Source organism: Mustelus asterias, chromosome 4 (assembly GCF_964213995.1).
Source record: "Mustelus asterias chromosome 4, sMusAst1.hap1.1, whole genome shotgun sequence".
Classification (NCBI taxonomy): Eukaryota; Metazoa; Chordata; class Chondrichthyes; order Carcharhiniformes; family Triakidae; genus Mustelus; species Mustelus asterias.
This window is the reverse complement of record NC_135804.1, coordinates 148,818,036-148,833,392: the sequence shown is the minus strand read 5'-3', so window position 1 is coordinate 148,833,392 and position 15,357 is coordinate 148,818,036. Positions and strand designations below refer to the sequence as shown.

At 45.5% G+C, this 15,357-nt stretch overlaps 1 protein-coding gene across 1 annotated transcript in view; it reads left to right on the top strand.

Moving 5' to 3' along the window:
- Positions 1-14,422, top strand: part of LOC144493069 (calpain-5-like) — a 179,071-nt gene extending 164,649 nt beyond the window's left edge. Inside the window, exons 12-13 of the mRNA XM_078211940.1 lie at positions 2,654-2,790; positions 9,920-14,422. Coding sequence (XP_078068066.1) covers positions 2,654-2,790; positions 9,920-10,099 — 317 coding nt within the window. The 3' untranslated portion in view covers positions 10,100-14,422. The remainder of the gene's footprint in view (positions 1-2,653; positions 2,791-9,919) is intronic.
- Positions 14,423-15,357: the final 935 nt, after the last annotated feature.

The window sequence follows — 15,357 nt, the reverse complement described above, 5'->3', positions numbered from 1 at the left end:
ACTATCCTGACACTAAGGGGCAATTTATCATGGCCAATCAACCTAACCTGCACATCGTTGGACTGTGGGAGGAAGCTGGAGCACCTGGGGAAACCCACGCAGACACAGGGAGAACATGCAAACTCCAGACAGTCAGTCACCCGAGGCTAGAATTGAATCCGGGTCCGTGTCACTGTGAGGCAGCAGTGCTAACCACCGTGCCACTGTGCCGTCGATTTGGGGCCCCTGCCTCACAGCGCCGGGGCCTGAGTGCAACCCGGCCTTGGGTAACTCTCTGTGTGGAGTTTGCACATTCTCCCCGTGTCTGCGTGGGTTTCCTCCGGGTGCTCCAGTTTCCTCCCACAGTCCAACGATGTGCGGGTTAGGTTGATTGACCATGCTAAATTGATCCTAGTGTCAGGGGGATTAGCAGGGTAAATATGTGAGGTTACCGGAATAGGGTCTTGGTGGGATTGTGGTCAGTGCAGACTCGATGGGCTGAATGGCCTCCTACTCTGTAGGGACTTTATGATTCTATGATAACTATGATAACTATGATATGTCACTGGACACAGGTGAGGTCCCAGAGGATTGGAGGATAGCCAATGTGGTCCCGTTATTTAAGAAGGGTAGGAAGGATAACCCGGGTAATTATAGGCCGGTGAGCTTGACGTCCGTGGTGGGGAAGTTGTTGGAGAAGATTCTTAAAGATAGGATGTATGCGCATTTAGAAAGGAATAAACTCATTAACGATAGTCAACATGGTTTTGTGAGAGGGAGGTCATGCCTCACGAACCTGGTGGTGTTTTTTGAAGAAGTGACCAAAATGGTTGACGAAGGAAGGGCCGTGGATGTTGTCTATATGGACTTTAGTAAAGCGTTTGACAAAGTCCCTCATGGTAGGCTAGTGAAAAAGGTTGGATCCCATGGGATAAAGGGGGAGGTGGCTAGATGGGTGGAGAACTGGCTTGGTCATAGAAGACAGAGGGTGGTAGTGGAAGGGTCTTTTTCCGGCTGGAGGCCTGTGACTAGTGGTGTACCGCAGGGCTCTGTATTGGGACCTCTGCTGTTTGTGATTTATATAAATGATCTGGAAGAAGGAGTAACTGGGGTGATCAGTAAGTTTGCGGACGACACAAAACTGGCAGGACTTGCAGATAGTGAGGAACATTGTCAGAGGCTACAGAAGGATATAGATAGGCTGGAAATTTGGGCAAGGAAATGGCAGATGGAGTTCAATCCTGATAAATGCGAAGTGATGCATTTTGGTGGGAATAATGTAGGGAGGAGCTACACGATAAATGGAAGAACCATAAAGGGTGTAGAGACGCAGAGGGACCTGGGTGTGCAAGTCCACAGATCTTTGAAGGTGACGTCACAGGTGGAGAAGGTGGTGAAGAAGGCATATGGCATGCTTGCCTTTATAGGACGGGGCATAGAGTATAAAAGTTGGGGTCTGATGTTGCAGATGTATAGAACGTTGGTTCGGCCGCATTTGGAATACTGCGTCCAGTTCTGGTCGCCACACTACCAGAAGGACGTGGAGGCTTTGGAGAGAGTACAGAGGAGGTTTACCAGGATGTTGCCTGGTATGGAGGGGCTTGGTTATGAGGAGAGATTGGGGAAACTGGGGTTGTTCTCCTTGGAAAGACGGAGGATGAGGGGAGACTTAATAGAGGTGTATAAAATTATGAAAGGCATAGATAGGGTGAACGGTGGGAAGCTTTTCCCCGGGTCGGTGGTGACGTTCACGAGGGGTCATAGGTTCAAGGTGAAGGGGGGGAGGTTTAACACAGATATCAGAAGGACATATTTCACACAGAGGGTCGTGGGGGCCTGGAATGTGTTGCCGGGCAAGGTGGTGGAGGCGGACACACTGGGAACGTTTAAGACTTATCTAGACAGCTATATGAACGGAGTGGGAATGGAGGGATACAAAAGAGTGATCTAGTTTGGACCAGGGAGCGGCGCGGGCTAATTGTTCCTGGTTTCTCGTTTCAAGGCTTCATTCTACGATCATCTTGCTGGTGCCAGTACAGAGTGAGACTGCGGATAGTTGGGAACCTGTCTCGGGGGCAGGGGATTCATATGGTGTTCGTGGAAGTGGAAATGACTAGGGTTGGGAAGCATTTTCCGATCGGGGCCATTGTGATCTCCTGGACTCGTTTCGATCGCCTCAGGGGGTCGGAGAGGAATTTCCCAGATTTTTTTTTCCCCATATTGGCCCTGGGGTTTTTCACTCTGGGTTTTCGCCTCTCCCTGGAGATCACATGGTCTGGAATGGGGGGGTGGGGGTAAGTTAATAGGTTGTAATGAACAAAGCATCGTAGCTGTGAGGGACAGCTCGGTGGATAGGATATTGGTATGTAGATAGGCTGGAAAATTGGGTGGGGATCCTGGATTCAGGATTCAATCCTGGACCGGGGAGCGGCGCGGGCTTGGAGGGCCGAAGGGCCTGTTCCTGTGCTGTATTGTTCTTTGTTCTTTGTTCTTTGATATATCCTGTTTAAACCATTCAAATCTAGGAATGCAGATTGAAGAACAATTAGTAATGTTTATTTCTTGTAGGGTTCACCCTTATCTTATCATGATAAGTAAATAAATGACTTTGTATTTTACACTCCAAGTTTATTTCATGTAAAGGGGTGCAAATTTATTTCTTGGCATGTTTCAGGAGCAGATGCATATGCAGTTTTTAAATGTGAATATCAGAAAATTCGTACAGTTGTTTTTGAAGACACACTGAATCCTCAATTTGATACCAAGGTCATTTTCTACAGGAGAAATCCAAAACAACCAATAATTATCCAGGTAAGGTGATTGTCAATGTTGAAGACCAATAGTTGGACTCATGGTGAACAATTACATTGAGATATTTATTTCTGAGATTTTCAGAGTTCCAAGACATGGTGCATTGGATATGATCAGATAGTCTTCAGCTTTGACCGTTTTGTGGCCAAAAAGTGAAAACAGTATTTAATACACTTTAGTGTGACGATATTCAAGAGAGAGCAGAAAACTACTGATCAATTAACCCAAAATCTGTCATAGTGAAAATGCTATGATCCATTATTAAAGAGGTTATAACAGGGCACTCAAGAAACCTTAGTGCAGTTAGACAGAATCAAAAAGGTTTTGTGAAAGGAAATGTTTGACTAATTTATTAGAGCCCTTTGAAGAAATAAAAAGTAATGTTGATAGAGGAGAACCTGTAGATGTGGTGTATTTGGATTTCAAATAGGCGCTTAATAAGGTGCCACATCAACGGTTACGAAATAAAATAAGAACTCATGGTTCATGAGGTAACATATTATCATGGATAGAGGATTGGTTAGCTAACAGGAAGATGGGGTCTGATGTTGCAGATGTATAGAACGTTGGTTCGGCCGCATTTGGAATACTGCGTCCAGTTCTGGTCGCCACACTACCAGAAGGACGTGGAGGCTTTGGAGAGAGTACAGAGGAGGTTTACCAGGATGTTGCCTGGTATGGAGGGGCTTAGTTATGAGGAGAGATTGGGGAAACTGGGGTTGTTCTCCTTGGAAAGACGGAGGATGAGGGGAGACTTAATAGAGGTGTATAAAATTATGAAAGGCATAGATAGGGTGAACGGTGGGAAGCTTTTCCCCGGGTCGGTGGTGACGTTCACGAGGGGTCATAGGTTCAAGGTGAAGGGGGGGAGGTTTAACACAGATATCAGAAGGACATATTTCACACAGAGGGTCGTGGGGGCCTGGAATGTGTTGCCGGGCAAGGTGGTGGAGGCGGACACACTGGGAACGTTTAAGACTTATCCAGACAGCTATATGAACGGAGTGGGAATGGAGGGATACAAAAGAGTGGTCTAGTTTGGACCAGGGAACGGCGCGGGCTAATTGTTCCTTGTTTCTCGTTTCAAGGCTTCATTCTATGATCATCTTGCTGGTGCCAGTACAGAGCGAGACTGCGGATAGTTGGGAACCTGTCTCGGGGGCAGGGAATTCAGATGGTGTTCGTGGAAGTGGAAATGACTAGGGTTGGGAAGCATTTTCCGATCAGGGCCATTGTGATCTCCTGGACTCGTTTCGATCGCCTCAGGGGGTCGGAGAGGAATTTCCCAGATTTTTTTTCCCCATATTGGCCCTGGGGTTTTTCACTCTGGGTTTTCGCCTCTCCCTGGAGATCACATGGTCTGGAATGGGGGGGTGGGGGTGAGTTAATAGGTTGTAATTAACAAAGCATCGTAGCTGTGAGGGACAGCTCGGTGGATAGGATATTGGTATGTAGATAGGCTGGAAAATTGGGTGGGGATCCTGGATTCAGGATTCAATCCTGGACCGGGGAGCGGCGCGGGCTTGGAGGGCCGAAGGGCCTGTTCCTGTGCTGTATTGTTCTTTGTTCTTTGTTCTATGGGGGTAAATGATTGGGGCAGCACGGTGGCACAGTGGTTAGCACTGCTGCCTCACAGCACCAGGGACCCAGGTTCGATTCTCAGCTTGGGTGACTGTCTGTGTGGAGTCTGCACGTTCTCCCCGTGTCTGAACATAAGAACATAAGAAATAGGAGCAGGAGTAGGCCATCTAGTCCCTCGAGCCTGCCCTGCCATTTAATAAGATCATGGCTGATCTGATAGTGGTTTAGTTCCACTTACCTGCCCGCTCCCCATAACCCTTAATTCCCTTATTGATCAGAAATCTATCTACCTGTGACTTAAACATATTTAACGAGGTAGCCTCCACTGCTTCAATGGGCAGAGAATTCCAGAGATTCACTACCCTCTGAGAGAAGAAGTTCCTCCTCAACTCTGTTCTAAACTGACTCCCCCTTATTTTGAGGCTGTGTCCTCTAGTTCTTGTTTCCTTTCTAAGTGGAAAGAATCTCTCTGCCTCTACCCTGTCTAGCCCCTTCATTATCTTATATGTCTCTATAAGATCTCCCCTCAGCCTTCTAAACTCCAACGAGTACAGGCCCAATCTACTCAATCTCTCCTCATAAGCTAACCCCTTCATCTCCGGTATCAACCTGGTGAACCTTCTCTGTACTCCCTCCAAGGCCAATATATCCTTCCGCAAATAAGGGGACCAAAATTGCACACAGTACTCTAGTTGCGGCCTCACCAGTACCTTGTACAATTGCAGCAAGACCTCCCTGCTTTTATACTCCATCCCCTTCGCGATAAAGGCCAACATTCCATTTGCCTTCTTGATCACCTGCTGCACCTGCAAACTGAGTTTTTGCGATTCATGCACAAGGACCCCCAGGTCCCTCTGCACAGTAGCATGTTGTAATTTTTCACCATTTAAATAATAGTCCATTTTACTATTATTCCTTCCAAAGTGGATAACCTCACATTTGTCAACGTTATACTCCATCTGCCAGATCCTCCCCCCCTCACTTAGAACCATAGAACCATAGAAAATTACAGCTCAGAAACAGCCTTTTGGCCCTTCTTGTCTGTGCCGAACCATTTTTTGCCTCGTCCCACTGACCTGCACTTGGACCATATCCCTCCACACCCCTCTCATCCATGAACCCGTCCAAGTTTTTCTTAAATGTTAAAAGTGACCCCGCATTTACCACTTTATCCGGCAGCTCATTCCACACTCCCACCACTCTCTGCGTGAAGAAGCCCCCCCTAATATTCCCTTTAAACTTTTCTCCTTTCACCCTTAACCCATGCCCTCTGGTTTTTTTCTCCCCTAGCCTCAGCGGAAAAAGCCTGCTTGCATTCACTCTATCTATACCCATCAAATTCTTATACACCTCTATCAAATCTCCCCTCAATCTTCTACGCTCCAGGGAATAAAGTCCCAACCTATTCAATCTCTCTCTATAACTCAGCTTCTCAAGTCCCGGCAACATCCTTGTGAACCTTCTCTGCACTCTTTCAACCTTATTTACATCCTTCCTGTAACTAGGTGACCAAAACTGTACATAATACTCCAAATTCGGCCTCACCAATGCCTTATATAACCTTACCATAACACTCCAACTTTTATACTCGATACTCCGATTTATAAAGGCCAATGTACCAAAGGCACTCTTTACGAACCTATCCACCTGTGACGTCACTTTTAGGGAATTCTGTACCTGTATTCCCAGATCCCTCTGTTCAACTGCACTCTTCAGAGTCCTACCATTTACCCTGTACGTTCTACTTTGGTTTGTCCTTCCAATGTGTAATATCTCACACTTGTCTGCGTTAAATTCCATTTGCCATTTTTCAGCCCATTTTTCTAGTTGGTCCAAATCCCTCTGCAAGCTTTGGAAACCTTCCTCACTGTCCACTACACCTCCAATCTTTGTATCATCAGCAAACTTGCTGATCCAATTCACCACATTATCATCCAGATCATTGATATAGATGACAAACAACAGTAGACCCAACACCGATCCCTGCGGCACACCACTAGTCACAGGCCTCCACTCAGAGAAGCAATTCTCCACAACCACTCTCTTGCTTCTTCCATTGAGCCAGTGTCTAATCCAATTTACTACCTCCCCATGTATACCTAGCGACTGAACCTTCCTAACTAACCTCCCATGAGGGACCTTGTCAAAGGCCTTGCTGAAATCCAGGTAGACAACATCCACCGCCTTCCCTTCATCCACTTTCCTGGTAACCTCCTCGAAAAACTCTAATAGATTGGTCAAACATGACCTACCACGCACTTAGCCTATCCAAATCTCTCTGCAGACTTTCCGCATCCTCCACGCAAGTCGCTTTCCCACACATCTTTGTGTCATCCGCAAACTTTGTTACCCTACACTCGGTCCCCTCCTCCAGATTGTCTATGTGGGTTTCCTCCGGGTGCTCCGGTTTCCTCCTACAGTCCAAAAATGTGCAGGCTAGGTTGATTGGCCATAATAAATTGCCCTTTAGTGTCAGGGGGATTAGTAGGGTAAATATGTAGGGTTACGGGGATAGGGCCTGGGTGGGATTGTTGTTGGTGCAGACTCGATGGGCTGAATGGCATCCTTCTCCACTCTATGATTCTATGAGTCATTTTCAGGTCTGCAAGTTATAACTAGTGGGATCAGTGCTGGGGCTTCATCTGTTAACAATCTGTACAAACAACTTGGATGGAGGGAACCAAATGTATGGTTACTAAATTTGCTGTTGACACAAAGGTAGGTCGGAAAGTAAATTGTGAGGAGAACATAAAGAGCCTACAAAATAATAAAGAGAGGTTAAGTGAGTCAGCAAAATGTTGGATGGAGCACAATGTGAGGAAAAAGTGAACTTTTCCACTTTGGCAGGAAGAATAGAAAAGTAGCATATTATTTAAATAGAGAGAGATTGTAGAACTCGATGTTACAGAGGGATCTGGGTGCCCTGGTATATGAATCACAAAAAGTTAGCATGCGGGTACAGCAAGTGATTAAGAAGGCAAATGGAATGTTGTGCTTAATTGCAAGAGGAATTGAATACAAAAGCAGGGAAGTAGTTTTGCTTCAATTCTGCTGAGCATTAGTGAGACCATAGGTGGAATTTTCCCAAAAATATTCTAAGGGGGCAATCTTATCAAAAAGATCCTAAGTGCCGAATGAGCATGAAAATGGGAGTGTTTCAGATCCATTTTTTGGGTGAGTTTAAAAATCAAATTTTACGCCACACTGAGCAAAAAATGAAGCAAGAGCTGTTTCCCGCCAGCAGGGGAGGGGGCGGGGCCTAAGCTTGCCAAAAAGCTGGCTGCTTACACAAGAGGGTGCCATTGCGCCGGCATAGATCTCTGTCTGTGCAACAGCACAGAGAAGGATCTGTCAGGCACCCAACCCTGCTATTGCTTGCCTCTCCCTGCTATCATTGGCCTCCCACCTCACGATCGCTAGCTTCTACCCCCCCCCACAATCATTGGCATCCCTGGCCGAATGCTCCCACCCCCCCCCCCCCCCCCCGCCCCGCCCCCCCCCCACCCCCGGCCTGGCTGATTCCTCCCCACATTCCCGGCATTTAAGGGGAAACTGGACAAACATAAGAGTGATAAGGGTTACAATGGTAGTTTTAAATAAGAAAAGATGGGAGGAGGCTTAAGTAACTGCAGCATGGACAGTTTGGGCTGAATGGTTTCTTTCTGTGCCGTCTATCATATTCAATCCTATGTAATTCTATGTACCCCTCAATTCTTTTGACCCTGTAATGAAAATATAAATCCAGGAATCCATAGAAACCATAGAACCATAGAAAATTACAGCTCAGAAACAGGCCTTTTGGCCCTTCTTGTCTGTGCCGAACCATTTTTTGCCTCGTCCCACTGACCTGCACTTGGACCATATCCCTCCACACCCCTCTCATCCATGAACCCGTCCAAGTTTTTCTTAAATGTTAAAAGTGACCCCGCATTTACCACTTTATCCGGCAGCTCATTACACACTCCCACCACTCTCTGCGTGAAGAAGCCCCCCCTAATATTCCCTTTAAACTTTTCTCCTTTCACCCTTAACCCATGCCCTCTGGTTTTTTTCTCCCCTAGCCTCAGTGGAAAAAGCCTGCTTGCATTCACTCTATCTATACTCATCAAAATCTTATACACCTCTATCAAAACTCCCCTCAATCTTCTACGCTCCAGGGAATAAAGTCCCAACCTATTCAATCTCTCTCTGTAACTCAGCTTCTCAAGTCCCGGCAACATCCTTGTGAACCTTCTCTGCACTCTTTCAACCTTATTTACATCCTTCCTGTAACTAGGTGACCAAAACTGTACACAATACTCTAAATTCGGCCTCACCAATGCCTTATATAACCTTACCATCACACTCCAACTTTTATACTCGATACTCCGATTTATAAAGGCCAATGTACCAAAGGCACTCTTTCCAACCCTATCCACCTGTGACGTCACTTTTAGGGAATTCTGTACCTGTATTCCCAGATCCCTCTGTACATTTGCACTCTTCAGAGTCCTACCATTTACCCTGTACGTTCTACTTTGGTTTGTCCTTCCAATGTGCAATATCTCACACTTGTCTGTGTTAAATTCCATTTGCCATTTTTCAGCCCATTTTTCTAGTTGGTCCAAATCCCTCTGCAAGCTTTGAAAACCTTCCTCACTGTCCACTACACCTCCAATCTTTGTATCATCAGCAAACTTGCTGATCCAATTTACCACATTATCATCCAGATCATTGATGTAGATGACAAACAACAATGGACCCAACACCGATCCCTGCGGCACACCACTAGTCACAGGCAAGTCTTTACAGGTACAGACAATGCGAGTGGAGAGTCAAGCACAGGTTAAAGGGCTTTAACCTGTGCTAAACCATCTCTCCACTCGCATTGTCTGTACCCGTAAAGATTTGATTACCTGTTAAGACTCACATTCCAACCATTATCTTGCTATTGAGTCTGTGTCTATATATGCCCTGTTTGTGAACCCAGCTCTCCACTCACCTGATGGAGGAGCGGTGCTCCGAAAGCTCGTGCAAGCAAGTAAACCTGTTGGACTTTAACCTGGCATTGTGAGACTTCTTACTGTGCCCACCTCAGTCCAACACTAGCATCTCCACATCAAAAAATACTTGAGTTGGGGTTCCAAGTATGTGTGGTCACTTTCACTTCTTGCATTTCTGTTCAGACCAAATATAAATTCATCCCCTTTTATTCAATGTTCATCAAAGCATTCAAGTTTTAGTATTTCCAGCCGCCTTCCCTCTTACTTGTACAACTCAAGCAAGGAAAGCCCTTCAGTACCTTCTTAAAGAACCATAATGCCATAGAAGAATACTGCGCCTCTTTCCAAATCCTTCACAGTGGAACAGATAGGCCAGAATTTTCACATCTGGCTCGCCATGGGAATTTTTGCGGGCGAGGGGCGAACCATGGAAAAGGTCCGTTGACCACGGGTGGGTTTTTGTGGTTTCGGAACAAGCGAGGCCATAAAAGCCCGCCCAAAGGATAGGCTAAAAATCTTAGTTCCACCACTGTGTCAGATCAAAGTCATTTTTTTGTTGTTCGCAGCTTTGGAACAGAAACACTCTGTGTGATACATTCATTGGTGAGGTCACCATAGAAGCATCCCAAGATAACCTCATCAACGAACACACCCTGCAACTTCAGAGAAAGGACAATCAGCAAAGCGAGGTGCCAAGTTGCATCACCCTCACTGTCATCAGCAACAGCAACCTCGCGGCATTGTGAGAAATGAAGACTGGAAATTACGTCAGTGCAGAACAGGCTTTCAGCCACTTCCCTTGTTTCTTTGCAACAGAGTTTTGAGGTTTAAACACCCTGACAAGCTGTTGGCACTCATCACCGTCCCCAACATTGCCCACTCCAAACACTAAAGAATTCCAAATTAAGAAAATAATTGTCTTATTAATTATTAATCGTGGCAGCAACAGCCAATATTTCAATCTTTATATTGCAATCTATTAATTCATAAATATTATTAACTCAAGCTATTGCAGTGTCGACGGTTGGATAGCATTACTAGGAATGATTGTGAAAAGCACACATCTTTAATTTCCCAGGAAAAGCTGTGTTTCTGCCCCTTTTGCAGTAGAAGCCTTACGTCCTAAGAGAAATTAGCCAGCTTGCTTCCAACTAACCTAACATATGCTACAGGTGTATTACAAATTTGGGTCTACTTTAGATACCTTCAGGTTTAGTGGGTGTCAGTGTGTCCCCCCTGAGCTGTTCGTACATCTTACTGTTAACAGGAATTCATTGATACACTGCTCTACTCTTATACCTATTTATAACCAATAAGTGTAATAGTGTTCATTTGTGATCGGATATCCGTGTCTTTCATGTTTCCAAGCTGCTCAAAGACAGAATGAGCAAACATTTGGGAAGGACTCATTCCACAAAGACCAGCATTTATGTTTGGATTCACGTCAATCAAAACTGTACAACTTGGCAGGAATTCTCCGACCGTTCACGCCAGCGAGATTCTCTGGTCCCGCTGCAGTGAACGGAGATTTGGCTGAGCGGCAAATTCTCCGTCCTTGCTTGAAGCGGTGGAGAATTCCGGCCCTTATCTTCATTTAGTAATACAAGGCAAAGTGTGCCATACATTCCCACATAATGATTAGTATGTAGCCTAGCCGCTCAACAGTTTTACAATGATGATTAAATAACCAGATCCCTTAATCATCCAGAACTATTTCCAGAAAATTGCTCCCTAACATTATATAGAAAATATCTTTATTGTTAACTACTTCTTTACTTCCAGAAGCTTTAGAAGGATAGTCAGAAGCTTTTTCCCAGGGTGGAAGAGTCAATTACTAGGGGGCATAGGTTTAAGGTGTGAGGGGCAAGATTTAAAGGAGATGCACGAGGCAGATTTTTTACACAGAGAGTAGTGGGTGCCTGGAACACGCTGCCGGGGGAGGTAGTGGAAGCGGATACGGTAGTGACTTTTAAGGGGCGTCTTGACAAGTACATGAATAGGATGGGAATAGAGGGATACGGTCCCCGGAAGGGTAGGGGGTTTTAGTTAAGTCGGGCAGCATGGTCGGTGCAGGCTTGGAGGGCCGAAGGGCCTGTTCCTGTGCTGTAATTTTCTTTGTTCTTTGTTCTTTGCTGTCACATCGACATGTCTCTGCAGGATGGATTTTAATTTCCCGAATGTACACTTATTCTCTCCAAATAATTATTTTCTTGCATTTTCCGTGTGCACACGGATTAATGTTGTTGCAAACTATTGTTTAACCTTTTGGTAAACACCGAGCAATTCAAATGCCTGAATAAAATGATCAATATTAACCCTCCCTTTAAAATTTGGAATGAGATCTCAGTCAATAGAATGTTGGCCACAAGATCTGTGAACCCTCTGCCACTCCCGCTGCTGATGCACAGTTCTCTGCTAGCGTGATAATGTTTCTGTCAGATTCATGCTTTTATTCTTTTCTAAGCCATTTGTTTTAAATTCATGTTGTTTCCTCTGGCTAATTCCTCTGACTCTTATTGCTCATTCCATCCATGTTACTCTAGCTCCAAAGGTAGCTGAAATTTCCTTTGCATATTCTTTGACTCTTAACCTCACTAACTCAGATATGACTTCTGCCTTTGAAGTTTTCAATTCTTGTTTCTATTGCTTCATTTCACTGTAAGGTAAATATAGAGAATGACAGCTATGATTGGACCCATTTTAATCAAAAGATTGCGATTTATTGGGCTGAATCAACACTTGATATGAAATGAAAAACATGGATATCCATAAAAGGTGCATTTAGATATTCTCTTACACACATATATTCAGATCAGCATTTTACTCTTTAAGCAGTTGGGATCTGTCTGGTTCAGTGTTGTCGAGCTAAAAAGGCTGTGAATGGTCAAACCGTATTTTATGCTGGTTCAGTTGCAGAGTAGATTCTCTGTTGTTGCCAACTTGTATGAACTTGCTACCAGTTAATGTGTTCCATACTTCTGCGTTGGCTGACACGATTCAGAGAAAGAAAGAGACACATGAAGATAAGGATGACAGGGAAAGATCGGCTGGTTGATCAAACCTGCTCATCTGGACGTGACAGCAGCCTACTTATACCATTGACCAACCTCTCCCAACCATGCAGTCCCCCAAGAGAGGAGAGAAACAGAGGAAAAACCCTAGGCCACTTCCAGCGAAAATTTCTGGGAAATTCCTCACTGTTCCTTCAAAGTTTAAACTTTATTTATTAGTGTCACAAGTAGGCTTACATTAACACTGCAATTAAGTTACTGTGAAAATCCCGTAGTCACCACACTCTGGTGCCAGTTTGGGTACACTGAGGGAGAATTTTATGCTGGGGTTCGCTACAACATTGCAAAAGGCCAAGGATGGGCATGTGGATAGGAGAGTGGGGTTGTGTGTTGAAGCAGCAAACGACAGGAAGGTCTGGTCCTGCTCGCAGATGGACCAAAGGTGTTCAGAAAAGCAGTCACCCAGTTTACATTTGGTCTCTCCGATATAGAGGAGACCACATTGGGAACAGCGAGTGCAATAGACCAAATTGAAGGAGGTGCATGTGAAGCATTGCTTCACCTGAAAGGGGTTTAGGACCTGGTGTTACTTTGGACAAGAAGAGAGAGAATGGAGTCAAGATAGGAGGAAATGAGTTCAGTAGGGCAGGAACAGGCTGTCCTGTTTATGGATTTTGGGAAGGAGGTAGAAGCTGGCTGTCCAGGGTTGGGAGACCATGAGGTTGGAAGCTGTGGAGGAATGATCGCTGGAGGAGATGAGGTCATTTACAACCCGGGAAACAATGACTTGCTGTTTGGTGGTCAGGTCATGGTCCAGGGGGAGGTAGAACATAGAACATAGAAAAGCTACAGCACAAACAGGCCCTTCGGCCCACAAGTTGCGCCGAACATTTCCCTACCTACTAGGCTTACCTATAACCCTCTATCTTACTAACTTCCATGAACTTATCCAAAAGTCTCTTAAAAGACCCTATCGAATCCGCCTCTACCACCACTACCGGCAGCCGATTCCACGCACCCACCACCCTCTGAGTGAAAAACTTACCCCTAACATCTCCTCTGTACCTACTCCCCAGCACCCTAAACCTGTGACCTCTTGTGGCAACCATTTCAGCCCTGGGTAAAAGCCTCTGAGAATCCACTCTATCAATACCCCTCAACATCTTATACGCCTCTATCAGGTCACCTCTCATCCTTCGCCTCTCCAAGGAGAAAAGACCTAGCTCTCTCAACCTATCCTTATAAGGCATGCCACCTAATCCAGGCAACATCCTTGTAAATCTCCTCTGCACCCTTTCTATGGCTTCCACATCCTTTCTGTAATGAGGCGACCAGAACTGGGCACAGTACTCCAGGTGGGGTCGAACCAGGGTCCTATACAGCTGCAGCATTATCTCCCGATTTCTAAACTCAATTCCTCTATTGATGAAGGCCATACGCTTTTTTAACCACAGCCTCAACCTGCGACGCTGCTTTGAGCGTCCTATGAACCCGGACCCCAAGATCCTTCTGATCTTCCACACTGCCAAGCGTCTTACCCTTAATATTATATTCTTTCATCCTATTCGACCTGCCAAAATGAACCACCACACACTTATCTGGGTTGAAGTCCATCTGCCACTTCTCCGCCCAGTCTTGCATCTTATCTATGTTTCGTTGCAACTGCTGACATCCCTCTACACTATCCACAACCCCACCAACCTTTGTGTCATCAGCAAACTTGCCAATCCATCCTTCCACTTCCTCATCCAGGTCATTTATAAAAATCACAGGAGGAAGCGTCCATGATTTTTGCTTTTGTCATTAAAAGGGCGGCACGGTAGCACAGTGGTTAGGGTGGCACGGTAGCACAGTGGTTAGCACTGCTACTTCACAGCTCCAGGGACCTGGGTTTGATTCCCGGCTTGGGTCACTGTCTGTGTGGAGTTTGCACATTCTCCTTGTGTTTGCGTGGGTTTCCTCCGGGTGCTCTGGTTTCCTCCCACAGTCCAAAGATGTGCGGGTTAGATTGATTGGCCATGCTAAAATTGCCCCTTAGTGTCCTGGGATGCGTAGATTAGAGGGATTAGTGGGTAAAATATGTAGGGATATGGGGGTAGGGCCGGGGTTGGATTGTGGTCAGTGCAGACTCAATGGGCCGAATGGCCTCTTTCTGTACTGTAGGGTTTCTATGATTCTAACTTCTATGATTCTAAATTCTATGGCCGGGAAATTCGATAGCTCTTTTTTTATTCATTCGTGGGACAAGGGCATCGCTGGCGGGCCAGCATTTATTGCCCATCCCTAGTTGCCCCTTGAGAAGGTGCTGGTGAGCTGCCTTCTTGAATCGCTGCAGTCCATGTTCTGTGGGTTGACCCACAATGCTGTCAGGGAGGGAATTTCAGGATTTTGACCCAATGACCTTGAAGGAATGGATAAAAATGGGTTCACGGACAGGAAACAAAGGGTAATTGTTGATGGATGTTTTTGTAACTAGAAGGCTTGCTAGTAGGATTCTGCTGTGCTCAGTATTAGGTCCCATGCTTTCTGTGGTATATATTCATGATTTGGACAGAAATATAGGGGGAATGATCAAGTGATTTTCAATTGACATAAAAATTGGCTGCGTGATAGGTAGCGAGGATGATTGCTGTACACTGCAGGAAGATGGACTGGTCAGGTGGATAGTAAAGTAGCAACTGGAATTCAACCCAGAGCAGGGTGAGGTGATGCATTTGGGGAGGTCAAACAAGGCAAAGGGTTACACAATAAAGAGAGGATACAAAAGGATAGGGTAGCACGGTGGCACAGTAGTTCCCCCAGTGGGAATCACACCTGCCAGGGGAACATAAAATTCAGCTCTCTGTTTCTGTCTCCACAGATGCTGTCCGACCTGCCGAGCTTTTCCAGCATTTTCTGTTTTTATTGCAAATAGTTTCTTGTTGCCTGTACACTTGCGTGTGTTGCTGTGTGGAGATGTTTTGTGAAAGTTCTTGTAGATGGCATTTATTGGA